Source organism: Corylus avellana, chromosome 6, assembly GCF_965113065.1.
Source record: "Corylus avellana chromosome 6, dhCorAvel1.hap1.2, whole genome shotgun sequence".
NCBI classification, from domain to species: domain Eukaryota; kingdom Viridiplantae; phylum Streptophyta; class Magnoliopsida; order Fagales; family Betulaceae; genus Corylus; species Corylus avellana.
The window spans coordinates 26,778,027-26,791,084 of record NC_142495.1 but is presented as its reverse complement, the minus strand read 5'-3'; the positions used below and the strand labels follow the sequence as shown (position 1 = coordinate 26,791,084).

The 13,058-nt window shown below is 33.1% G+C and overlaps 1 protein-coding gene and 1 pseudogene across 2 annotated transcripts; both read right to left on the bottom strand.

The window, feature by feature from the left end:
* Positions 1 to 849: 849 nt before the first annotated feature.
* LOC132186879 (glutathione S-transferase DHAR2) lies at positions 850 to 3,604 on the bottom strand. Its single transcript, XM_059600989.2, has 6 exons — positions 3,457 to 3,604; positions 3,268 to 3,358; positions 2,997 to 3,140; positions 2,312 to 2,429; positions 2,070 to 2,210; positions 850 to 1,063 (listed from the first exon to the last, which is right to left on the bottom strand). Exons 1-6 carry the CDS (start codon positions 3,512 to 3,514, stop codon positions 977 to 979), a joined length of 639 nt encoding a protein of 212 aa, XP_059456972.1. The 5' UTR covers positions 3,515 to 3,604; the 3' UTR covers positions 850 to 976.
* Positions 3,605 to 7,903: 4,299 nt separating this feature from the next.
* Positions 7,904 to 12,402, bottom strand: LOC132187583 (M phase phosphoprotein 10-like; annotated as a pseudogene). The gene is made up of 13 exons (XR_015912710.1): positions 11,593 to 12,402; positions 11,278 to 11,327; positions 10,824 to 10,947; positions 10,589 to 10,699; positions 10,343 to 10,480; positions 10,052 to 10,120; positions 9,899 to 9,940; positions 9,630 to 9,698; positions 9,269 to 9,340; positions 9,076 to 9,120; positions 8,844 to 8,985; positions 8,546 to 8,608; positions 7,904 to 8,456 (listed from the first exon to the last, which is right to left on the bottom strand). The product of XR_015912710.1 is annotated as a M phase phosphoprotein 10-like (transcript).
* Between the last annotated feature and the right edge of the window lie 656 nt (positions 12,403 to 13,058).

Sequence of the window (13,058 nt, the reverse complement as noted above, 5' to 3'; positions counted from 1 at the left end):
AATTGGCCTTATTCGTTGTTCTTTTTCGTTTTTTTAAGTAAATGTAGTTTTGTATTTTTATTAGTTTTACATAGATATAGATATAAAAGAGATTTCAATCCTATACAGTCTAAATTAACGCTAAATCCTAATGACGTCAGTGACATTGCAAATTTCTAAAATATGGCTTTCCAACATTAATATTTTCTAAAAGGTAGGCTCATACCCAAAATACCCAAATTTTTAAAAATCTGGTTACCGGTTCGGAAAACCGAGTATCAACTGGTAACCAAACGGTTATTACATAACCGGGTAACTGGTTACTAGTTTCGGTTTTATAAATTCAATAACCGGGTACCCCGGTTCTGATTAGTTGTTTTAGCTAATAACCGGTAACCGGAACTGCGTCGATACCCATAACGATGAGTGAGGCTTCCATAAATTATGTTATGGAGTTAAATTCAAGAGTAATGTTGAAATCATATATTTATACCACGATACTAACACGACATTCTCAACCAACCTTCAAATTGGTCAATGTAAAAATAAAATAAAAACCAAGTATAGTTAAAATTGTCACGTTAGCATTGTCGTATAGTTGTAAGATAAAAATATGATATACAAAATTCCTCTAAATTTAATCATGTTATATCACTGAATCACTATCTTTATCCAATTTTTTCTTTAATCCTTTTCTTTTTTTCTTTCCAACCTTTTGGGTTAAGTGGTTTCTACTTTCAACCCCATCATCTAATTCTTTGAAGGACTAATTGACAAATAGCATAGTTGAGTGAACATACACACTCCCAAAGGAAAAGGGAAATGCATAAATAGACCAACTATTTACCAAGTCATAGCAAATACCATAGCTGACACACACAGGATAATACATTTATTAGACATGGGTTCAAACAGAGTCCATTTTTAGGTCTAACGTTCACAAGTCTCACCCACACTTCACAACTAAAGTTCAAAAGCCTCATAACTTAGAACTATTTCAGGCATTGACCTTCGGCTCCCATCCTGCAATTACGTGTTCTTTTGTAGCCTTGGTTTTCTCAAAAGATTCCCGAGAGAAAAGCAACTGCAAAATAAGATCACAAAACAAAACTGACCATTAGTCAACCAAAATAATTCTAAACCTACTCATTATATCCGAAGCAGCAGAAATGCATGCAAACATGTGGAATGAGATTATTTCCAACGACACTAGTTCTGAAAAGTAGAATACTCTAATATTTAACCTAAACAGGGGTAAATGAGAGATTCAAACTAGTGATCTTTGGCCACTTAATGAGGCGTTGTCCCAAAGCCGATTGAGCTAATCCTTAAGGTTATATACAAGTAAAACATACATCTCAATCATTCTGTGTATTTAAGTACATTGAGACTTGGTGTATTTGACAAAGAGTTTTGAGACGAGAAATAAGGAAGAAATTGATTGATGTGATATGAAGTATAAAAGAATTTTGATTTTCTTTTGTGAGAGAAAATCCAAGAAAGTTGTTTATTAATGTGAAGAAATGAGACTTTTTAAAGAAAAAATGAGAAGAAATAGTTACCAAACAGGCCTGTTGTGTAATGCCACAAAGCACTAGTCGGGCTTAAGGTGTGTGCATCAAGTATATGGGTGCACATAATGGATATACAAAAGTGAAACAAATAAGCATCATTAGCTTTATTGTGATTTCTAGGGTTTTAACCTTCCACCAAACTATGTCCTTCCAAATTTCGGTATAAATTCCAAACCCAAATACTTGATTTTCTGTGCTCCACCTCAAATTCAGTAAAAGTGACCCCCCAGATTACTACCATAAACATCATTGGCATATCATTAGTTTCCTACTATTGGCTTCAGTGATTTTCATCCTCAGATGCGTTTCTACTTAAAAGGAAACTGCGTGACAAGAAGAATTGTCTTAAACAGATTCAGAGACACAGTCCAAAGTATCCTTGTCTCACAATGCCAAACTTGTGTTCAATTACTACCATAAACATCATTGGCATATCACGAGTTTCCTATTATTGACTTCAGTAATTTTGACCCTCACATGCATTTCTACTTAACAACACCAATAACAACTAAATACCTTCTTGTAGTGATGGAAATGAGTAAAGCTTTCAGGGACAGTCCACTTCTTGAAATGACCAAGAGCCACGTCAAGATGGTACAGCTTTGGGGCCAAACTCAAATCAGCAGCAGTTATCTTCTCTCCAGCAATATATGGCCCCTGATTTCATCCTCCAACTTATAAGCGCAAATTTCCAGAGTAAAAACAGAGCAAAACTAACAACTCTTACAAGTGTATTCTTTAAATGTGAACACACATACATGTGCCTTAAGGTGTTCATCCAATGCCTTCAATTCATCAAGCAAAGCCTGCTCTGATCCGTCACTGGGATCCTTGCTCTTCAAGAATTTCACAAATGCCCCAAAAATCTTTGATCCCCTGCAAGCTCACCATAAAAGGCTGGTAAGAATTTAGAAATATTTACCAAAAGGTTTCTCAATTCAAATCAAGCAAATATAACAACCCATGGTGGCAAATCAATCCAAGTCCATTGGGAGAGACCCATCAAGAAAAGCAAAAGAAAATGAAAAAAAATAATAATAATAATCTATTTAATTAACAGACAAAAGGCCGATAACAAATTCCGACCACAAAAACAACTAATTTCACAGCAGCAAAGCAAAAGGACATCGCAAACATTCTCTAAGTTTTTGAAAAAATATATGTTATGTAAATAAACCTTGTATTAATCCTACTTATCATGAGCTTAGTTATGATATGCCCGCTAGACGCAGCACACATTCATCAAAATTAAGTACATAAAAGAGACGCTAAAATTTATACCAGTATAATTACAACATCTAACGCATATAAGCAAATGAAATGCCCCGATCCTTTAACTTTTTTAACCATGTATCATATAGGAATCAAAAGAACCATGAAACCAAATGTAAACAGACACACACACAAACACACAGAGACAGAGACAGAGACAGAGGAACATACACAGAGGCGAATTCAGGAGGAGTAGCGAGAGAAGGTTCAGGGTATTTCTCCTCAAGAATCCCAACAAGAACATCAGAATCAGACACCCACTTGTCATCGAACTTCACCACCGGCACCTTCCCTTCTGGGTTCACCGCCAAAAACCTATAAAATCATCATCATCACCCAAAACTATCACAAACCCATTTGCCCAAACACTTCAAAACAACACCAAAAAAAAAAAAAAAACTCCTAAAAGGATGTACATTAAGCCCCTGGCTTAGTAGAATACCATTGGGGTTTGTCAGAGAGATTGACGAGGTGCAACTTGTGCGGGATTTTCTTCTCCTCCAAAGTTAGGAGGACCCTTTGGGAAAATGGACCTGAAAACAAAAGGCACAACCAAAATTACGCAAAGATTCAATCAAAACCCAGAAAATGTAATGAGATTGAGAAAGAGAAAGAGGGAATGCCAACATACAGTCTCCAAGAATATCAGGCGCACCAGCAGCAGCCTTGACAGCGACCTCATGCGCCATTTGTTTGGTATCAGAGTGGGATTTTGAGGAAAGAATATAATGGAGAAACTGAGAGCTATCAGCTATGGAGTGGCGTATCGTCTGGATTGCACATATATAATAAAGCTTGCTTGGGTTGGAGATAGAATAGTATTTCAACTTTTGTTAAGGGTAGTTGGATGAATCCGTCTTTTTCTTTTCTTTTTTCTTTTTTAAATCCGTCATTTCTCGTTCGCTAGAAAGTTCGGTGCTGTCAAAGTTTTGCATATTCTATTGCATAATACTAGACATCTCAATTCTTCTTTTTAAATAATATGATTCATTCAATAAAAAAATAAATTTATATATATATATATATATATATATTTCTTAAATAAATACAGAGTCCATATCATTTAGTAAAGAATTTTTTTTAAAAAAAAGTATTAAAATACCTAACGGCCTTCTATGCTATTATGCTATGCTTAAGCTCCTCCTCCATTTTTGGGTTTGTATGCTTGATTTTATTTTTTTACATTTATAGAAATTTAAAAAAAAAATCTCTAAATTACATTATAAGATTTTATAATTTAACCAATTAATCTAATATTTGTTCAAAACATATGAAAAATAATTCTCATATCTATTAAAAATAGATATGAAAATTAAAAATGCAAGTAATTCCAGACACATATTAGTTTAAAACCCACATTAAAAAAAATGATAGAATTTTCTTCTAAAGAATTTTTTCCGACCTAATCTATAATAATGAAATGTGAATTCAATTCCATGAATCTGGCTATAATATCTGCCCAATTCATGATGCTCTATGATCCAACACGTGGATTTATTACACCCTTTCCATCTGGCGGTTTTGAGTGCCACGTACGTGCTTCAAAGATTTTTAAGACACTTTACACTTTACAGGCATGGATGGTACGTCCTCGTACAAGTTGATCAGTTAGAGGTAAATGATAGATTGATAGAGGATAAAAAAAAAAAAAAATTTAATTGGGTGATTTTTTTATTTTTTATTTATTTATTAAATTGATATTCATTTAAAATATATGTACTTTTTATATACATTTTAAAAAATACGTGTACGAATCACATATATTTGAGGCATATATAATTTAGGAAAAAAATGTAAATACAGTCTTTGTAATTTATTAGATTTGCAATTAACTCTTTGTGGTATTAAAATAAACTCAAAGGTTCCTGAGGTATGCCAAAAAAATAATTTAGTTCCTACAGTCAAATTCGTTCACTAACTTAACAGATTCTAATAGCATAAAACATTAGAACCAATATAATTATGATATTTATCATATTTAAGTCAATGTCATACTAGGAAAATTTGTTAAATTAGTAGACGAAATTTGATTGTAGAGACTAAATTATATTTTTGGAATACATCAGAGACTTTTGAGTTTATTTTGATACCATAGAAAGTTAATTGTAAATCAAGTAAACCACAATGACTAATTTTACATTTTTTCTTATAATTTAATTAACTGAATTAAAAAATATATATATATATTAAAGAAAACTTTGTCCCACTATATTATTTTTTAAAACTTTTTTTTTCTCAAAATAAAAACATTCACAGATAATTCAAAACACATAACATTTAAAGTTACTTTTTACTTTAATTTTACATTAATTATTTTAAAACAGCTTCTAAAAAGTATTAATAATTTAGGGCGTTTATGTCCTAGCTAGTCTCATGGGTAGTTGCTATCAAGAGTCTTGAAAAAAGCAAATAAGAATAGTGGTGCATGCAATAATTGGAGTTATTTCATTGTCAACTTTCTCCCCAAGAATGGGTTCACTTTGTTTGCATTTGCTAAAGCTTTACCACATATTCTTCCTCCACAATGTTAAAAGGGAAAGCATGGGAGTGATGGGTCCTCTGTCTTCATGACTTTTACTTTTGCTCAAATTTTCTTCGGTCAGCAGAGAGAAATATTTTGCTCGATTTGGACTACTCACAAGGGTGTTATTGTGATTTCGAGTGTTTTTTTTTTTTTTTTTAATAAAAAAAAAAGATTTGATGTAAATATACATATAAAAACTACTCTGTATTTTCTATTTAGATTGCTTGAAAATAAGAATTTTAACAAAGGGAGCAATACCTTTATAATTAATTTCCATATAAAGCCTTTTTTGGGCTAAGAGTTAGAGGTGACCTAATGGCCAGGGGTCGATGTAGAATTCTTGTTGGAGGGGAGAATGGGAGATGAGCTTGGATTAATAACCTGAAAACGAACCATGTGATTTAAGATTTAAAAATGAAAAAATAAAAAATAAATACATGAAACTTGTATATATCTAATAACACAAATAAGGCTGTTGAATGGCTCAAAGGATAAAACATTATTCAATATCATCTAACAAACAAATCAGTATCTTCGTGATTTGTATTGGGTCTCTCTTGCTATATCACAAGGTAAAAAGATATGACATGAATTTTGTTTCTACTTTTTTTTTTTTTTTTTTTTTTTTTTTTTAAGTTTAAGTTTATCTTTAAACCATTGACGTGGAACTGAGCCTGTTTGGAATTGCGTTTGAAAAATAGAGTTTTTAAGTCAAAAATAGTTTTTAAGCAAAAACTTCATTTTTAAGCTTTTGCCAAAAGTGTTTTTTTGTCATTTTTAGGCTTTTTGGACCCTTAAAAACGCTTTTAATTTTTTTACCAAACGAGTATTTTTTCTTCAAACGGACTTTTTGAGTCTTAAAAACATTTTTAAGCACTTCAAATGCAATCCTAAACAAAACTAAATGATTAAATTTATTTCTTCCTATTAACTTATATTTTTAAAATAAATGGTGATTTAATATAGTATTGGAGTTAAAGGTTAGAATTCGAACCTTAAATTTGTGTCATTTTATGACAATTTATGATTTAACAGAAAGTCCGGTATGGTTGATAATTTTTTTTTAAAAGTGTGTTTTCAATTTTTGTTTGAAAAAAGGTTTTAATATGATATAAACATGCTAAGTGTTTTTTTTGGTAGAGTTTCTATTTAAAGAGAATGTTATGTTTTAATTGTCAATTAATAATTTTTTTAAATAAACATTTTTTATTTTAAGAGAAAATCCACATACTCCCTCAAACTACGACCCAAATGACAATATCCTCCAAACTTTCAATTGTGATAATGTCCCCCTCCAACTACAAAAAATTGGCAATGTTCTCCCCAATGACGAAACTACCCTTAGTAAAATAAAAACAAAAAATACTAAAATTTCTAGAAAAAAAACCTAAACTAATATATATAGGGTAGACAAATTTAAAAATATTTTTTTTCCTTTTTATAAGAAAAAATTAAAAAAAATTATATTTTTTTTATAAAAATTGAAAATTGAAAATTTTTGTTTTATAATTTTTTTAAAATTAAAATTTCCATTTAAAAAAATTTAAAATTTTCGTCTAAAAAAATAGAAAATTTTCGTTTTTAATTTTTTTTTAAAATCGTTTTTTTAATAAAAATTTACGTTTTTTTAAAAATAAAAACTTTTAAAACTTTGTTTTTTTTAAAAAAAAAATCGTTTTTTTAAAGTAAAATTTTCATTTTTTTTTTTAAATTATCTTTTTAATTTTTTTTCTTCGAATTTATAGGGGTAGTTTTGTCTTCGAAATCTTTAAGGGTATTTTTATCTTTTTGTAAGCCTTTGGGAGGACATTGACAAGATTTTGGTAGTTTATAAATTACATTGTCACAATTGAAAGTTTAGAAAAATATTATCAACTGGATGATAATTTGAGGGAATGCAAACTTTATCCTTTATTTTAAAAAAGAAAGTATTTTTAAAATCATTACCAAACCAACTGACATGAAGAAATATACTCGTTCAATAGGATCAGCGTACTCTTAAAGCATCTCCAGCAGGAGTGGCTAAAAGCCACTCAAAATACACATTTTTACAATTTAGTTACTAGTTTTTCAATGCAAATTCCAACAAAGTATCTATTATAACTCTTTACTTTATTTAAATATTATTTTCTAATTTTTTTTTATTATTATTTTTTTTTTTTTCCACTTCTCTCTCTCATCACACATACCCGCTCCTCCCCTGAATTTTCTTCTCGCCCAAACACCCCTGCTAGTGCTACAAACCAACCATGTTCCACGCCTCCCACCTGCCATTTCATCACTGCCACCCAAAATTTCATCACCTTCCCACCATCTGAATAGCCTTGTAGACTTGTAGTCCTTCAAAACCCAAACCAAAATAAGCCCCAAAACATATCAGACATGCAAAATTAATCAAAACAAAAAAAACTAACCCAGGGTCCCCAAGGGTATCCACTGTTCCTTCCAAAATCAAACCCAATCACCGAAAATCATTCAAAGAAAATAACCATTCATCTATATAGGAAATTAAGCCCAAATCAACAAAAGACCCATTTATCTCAGCCCCACCTTCGTCACCACAGCGGCGGGCTGTGCTCGGACTGTGAACACAAAGAGGAGAGAGCTGGGAGAGAGATAGAGTGTGAGATAAAAGAAAAGAATAAACAATTGCTTGTAATGTGAATAGCGAATAGCACTGTTCATTCTACTAGAAAAAACTACAATTTGGCCTTTCTGTTGGAGAGGAAAAAAGTAGAAACATAGTCAAATTTAGCTATTATGGTGAATTTAACTACTCTTTTGGGGATGTTCTAAATTACATACCAAAAATTGATCACCTCAGAATTCTAATAGATGAATGGTTAACTTTCTATTAAAAGATATGATGCTTCAACCCTTTTCACCCTCTTTCCTGTGGGTTTCTTTACAATAACACCAAAAGTCAAAAGGGTAAGCTACGATCGGGGTAATACGATATTCGGGGAAGAAACCCCACCCTCCCCTTCCTTCTCTGGCTTTCCCTTCCCTTATCGGTCCTTGAGTTGTAACCACAATCGAAGTAGGAAGTCTTTAAGGAGCCCCTTGCAACTTTTTACTCGTATGCAAGATCTCATTTCCTTCTTTGTCTGCCAGTTTCAAAAAGTTTGAGGGTAAGGGATGATATTTGATTAATTCCCTTAATGATAGTTACTCAAGTTAGAGTTAGAAAGGTTACCATGATCCTGGTTTAGGGATGGGTTGTCTCGTGGCTTCTTTGCAGTTCGTCTAGCTGCTTCAGCTGTAATTATGTATCCCAAAATTAATAATTTACTTGGAAATTGGCATATGAAACTCAAACGAAAACACATAATGAGATAAACAAACAATTTGCCTGAGCAAGCAAAAATTGGCAGAATATACTCCAAGATAGCTTCTTCTTTAATGTCAAGACCAGTAGTAGTGATTTGACCAAAAGAGAAAGACAAAAAATTGGCATTTAAGAATCAGAGAAAGAACCTAATATCCAAGCTTACCTTTAAATTCCCTTTTCTTTTTAGCTCTCCTCCTCTTTCTCTCTGCCTGTGTAAGTTCAGCTTCTTCTTTAATGTCACCTTTGCCGCTAAACACTTCCTCAGGAGCCAGCATAGTGGCATCCGAGACTGCAACAGGTGCAATCTGCTCATGGAAGACATGCCCACATATATTACTTGCTTGCTAAATAAGGAGCAGATTAAATGTTGAAGTGAAGATGGGCAAACTCCTTACCTCTTCCATTGCTAGAGCAGGGACATTTACATCTATAGACATGTCCTCCATAACCAGTTCAAAACAACACATAAGAAACAAAGACATGGACACAAAACGTTCATGACATAATGCCTAAAATTATTATTTTTTGATAAGTAACATAATGCCTAAATTATATGTTCATTAAAATGATTGAGATCGAGAAGCATACAGGTTTGGGTACGAAGTGGAAATGAGAAAGAGCATCCAGCTTTAAGCTAAGTGTCTTGAACAACATGCTTGCCTGATCAAAGACAACAACTTCAAACATCAAGTATGGAAGGAGAAAAGAAAAAAAAAATGACAAGACAAGACTATTAAATGGGAAGTTCCAAAGTCTGAGTCTCTCATACAGCATCATAAGTACACTAAGACACAATAATTTTTTAATTGAAATATCATTAAAAACATATAGCGCCCTAAGTAAACAGATTGTATATAAGAAAGCCACCTATCTAAGACACAATAATTGACAAAGATGGAATAACAAGGAATTGCATTAAATATTTAAGTAAAAAAATAAAAATTTGTACCTCTTGCTTCTGTTTATCCTTTAATGTCAAGGGGGCAGACGCCAGATTTGTCTTCTGAACATATTCTTCCTGCAAATAATTAAAAAGATAGATGTATAATACTTGCAACTTTAAGTAATTGAAGGAAGAAAAAACCATATTATTGACTTCATAACTAAAGATCACAAATTACAGATCCAGTGTACATAACCAGAAGTTAAGGCAAAACAAAAGGGAGAGGTGGGGCAGGGAGAGTAATTCCATAATGAATGATGTCGGGAAATACAAACCTCATAGATTTCAACAAGACTCTTCTTGCTCTTATTCTCATCCTGCATATTTCAACAGGAAAAGTGCTTGAATAAGTGATTTCTATCATCATGACAAAAGCTAGATAGAAACCAAACCACAAAATTGACTTAACTTCAGTACACAATATTTACCAACTCTTTAACTTCTCTCGGTGCTTTAGAGGGCAACGCAGGAGCCTTTTGAACATCATCAAACTGCCCCTAAAAACATCATAGCAAGATTGCTCCTGATTAGTATCCTGGAGAGATCTACACAACAGCGACCAATGCTGCAATAAGTAATGTCAAATAAAACAAAAGGCAATGCCCTCCTATTTTTCCTGGTGTCATATGACTATCCTTGTCTAATGCCCAAATGAAAGTATAATTTGATGACATAATAGTGGAATACCAACTAATATGTACTAAACGAATGGAGTCTACCTCAAGGATCCTTTTCTTTATCAAATCTTCAAGTGTTGCTGTAACCTCCTCGGTTATTACAGGGGCAGGTCTCGCGTTGTGCTCAAAATCAAGATCAACTTCTAATGCACTGTTCAATGGCCTTCTTGCAGCAGTTACCTGTTGTTATAAACCATAGATGCAAGGATTTGAGTCATATCCACATTCACTTCAATTGTAACCCATGCAAGTTCGTCTAACAATAGATTTTCAGAATGACAATATTACCTCTCCCTGCATGGTCCAGGCTTTTGGATCCAGGTTTGCTTTTTCCATCTGCTCGACTTTAGATCGAAGATTCTCAAGTTCTTTTTCATGGGTGGAAACAGTCGCTTGCTTCTATAAATAAAATATAGATAAATCAGATTTATTTCAACTAAAATTCATGCTTGTGAATGAGATTTCACAACTAATAAGCAAGACACACACATACTCTGTTGAACTGTAAAGAAATAAACAATACCTTATTTTCAAATGCCTCATCATCTTCTTGTTCATCATCCATGTCTGACTCTTCTGACCCATCTTTCAATTTTGATTTTTGTTTGGCAGCCTTTTTCTTCTTAGCACCAAAAAAATCTCCATAACTGAAAACGACATATCCACGGGTAAAGCCCAGAAAAGGGAAATATTAAGAAAATCTATCATCTAGATTTTCAAAAATAAACTCCCAAAGAAAATCTCTCGTCTAGAGTTTGAAAAATACACTCCATGCACTACAACGATGCATCCTTGGTAATAGAAGCAGAATCACTCTAAAGAATTTGCATTTTCCAACTACATAACTAGACTGTGAAAAATGCAAATTTTCCTAAAGAATACCAGTATGACCATAACGAATTGGAGCAGTTTATGATAACCAATGACAATAAAATGAACAAGAACAACAAAACCAAAGGGAAACAACAAAGTAGCACCTCGCCAACTTGTCCGCATCTTCATCATCACCATGCCCAAAATCTCCAAGCTAGAAGAACAAAATGCAACGAGTTAAAAGCCCACAAAAAAGATCATCAAAATCAAGACACTTCAAAATTATGCATCTTCTAGACCGAATTCAAAACCACAACCACCTAAGAAAAAAGAAAAATCTTTAACACAAAAAATACTAGAAATTCTTCCATAATAACTCAAACTCTAGTTCCACGATGAAAGTTAAATCAAGCTAAATTCTCAAACAAAAAAAAAAAACCAATCAAACTATTTTAAATTCATCTCAAAAGCACCCCCACCTCATCACCATCTTCATCTTCATCGTCGTCTTCGTCTTCATCATCTTCATCTTCATCGTCGTCTTCGTCTTCATCATCTTCATCTTCATCCATACCCAACCCATCAACTTTCTTCTCCTCTTTCTTGTCCTTCTTCTTTAACCCATATTCCCTAACTTCATCCTCCTCTAAAAACTCCTCCAATTCCTTTATCTTCAAAAACCCATCTTCAATCCCATCACCTCCACCTTCCTCGTCCTCCTCTTCACCCTCACTCTCTCTCCCCCTCTTCCTCCTCCTCATCCAATTCCTCATCAAACCCGTCAAATTCCTCATCAAAATCCTCACTTTCCTCTTTCACAACACTCCTCCCACCCTTTGATTCCTTCTTCTCAACCTCTACAACCTTCATGAGCTTCGAGATCTCTCCTGGGTTCTTCTCGAACTGATAGAAGAACTGATTCACCTCGCGGCGGCGGATAGTTGACATAAGGGGATGCGCTTGGAGGTCGATTTGCTGCCATATCTGCTCGGCGTCGAACCCCTGTGTCAAGAGCTTGTCGAAGGGCGTTTTGGGCGTGAATGGCCTGAGCAAGGCGAAGAGGTGCTCCGAGGCGGTTCGAGCAATTTGGGAGAGCGAGGGGCTCGGCGCCAACCACACCGGCGGGTCCGTGGCCCTCAGGCGCTGTAGGGCTTCGAGCCCAGACTCTTCCCTTGTGGTCTCCATTGTCGGCTTCTTCCCTGTGTCTCTCTGTGAGTGTGAGAGAATAAGTAAGAAAAAAGAATCGTCGGCTTCTTCTCGCTCTCTGTGAGTGTGAGAGAAGAAGGAAGGAAAAAGAAGGAAGTTGGGCTCCTCCGATTTTAAAAAATATGAGTTTCTCGCGAAGGAAGTCGGGCGGCTCCGATTTTAAAAAATATGAGCTTCTCGCGAAGGAAGTTGGGCGGCTCCGATTTTAAAAAATATGAGCTTCTCGCGAAGGAAGTTGGGCGGCTCCGATTTTAAAAAATATGAGCTTCTCGCGAGTGACGAAACTACCCTAGTAAAATAAAATAAAAAATTAAAAAAAAATACTAAAATTTATAGAAAAAACCTAAAACTAAAACTTAAAAAAAAAAAAAAATTATATATAAAATTATAGGGTGGCCAATTTTTTTTTTTCCTTTTTATAAGAAATTTTTTTAAAAAATTTCTATTTTTTTTATAAAAATTGAAAATTGAAAATTTTTGTTTTATAATATTTTTTAAAATAAAATTTTCCATTTAAAAAAAAATTAAAAATTTTCGTCTAAAAAAATATAAATTTTTCGTTTTTTAAAAAAATATTGTTTCAAAAAAAATAAAATAAAAAGTTACGTTTAAAAAAAAAAATTCGTTTTTTTAAAGTAATTTTTTTAAAAAATTTCTTTTTTTTTTCGAATTTATAGGGATATTTTTGTCTTATTAAGAAATCTTTATGGGTATTTTTATCTTTTGGTAGGGAACAATG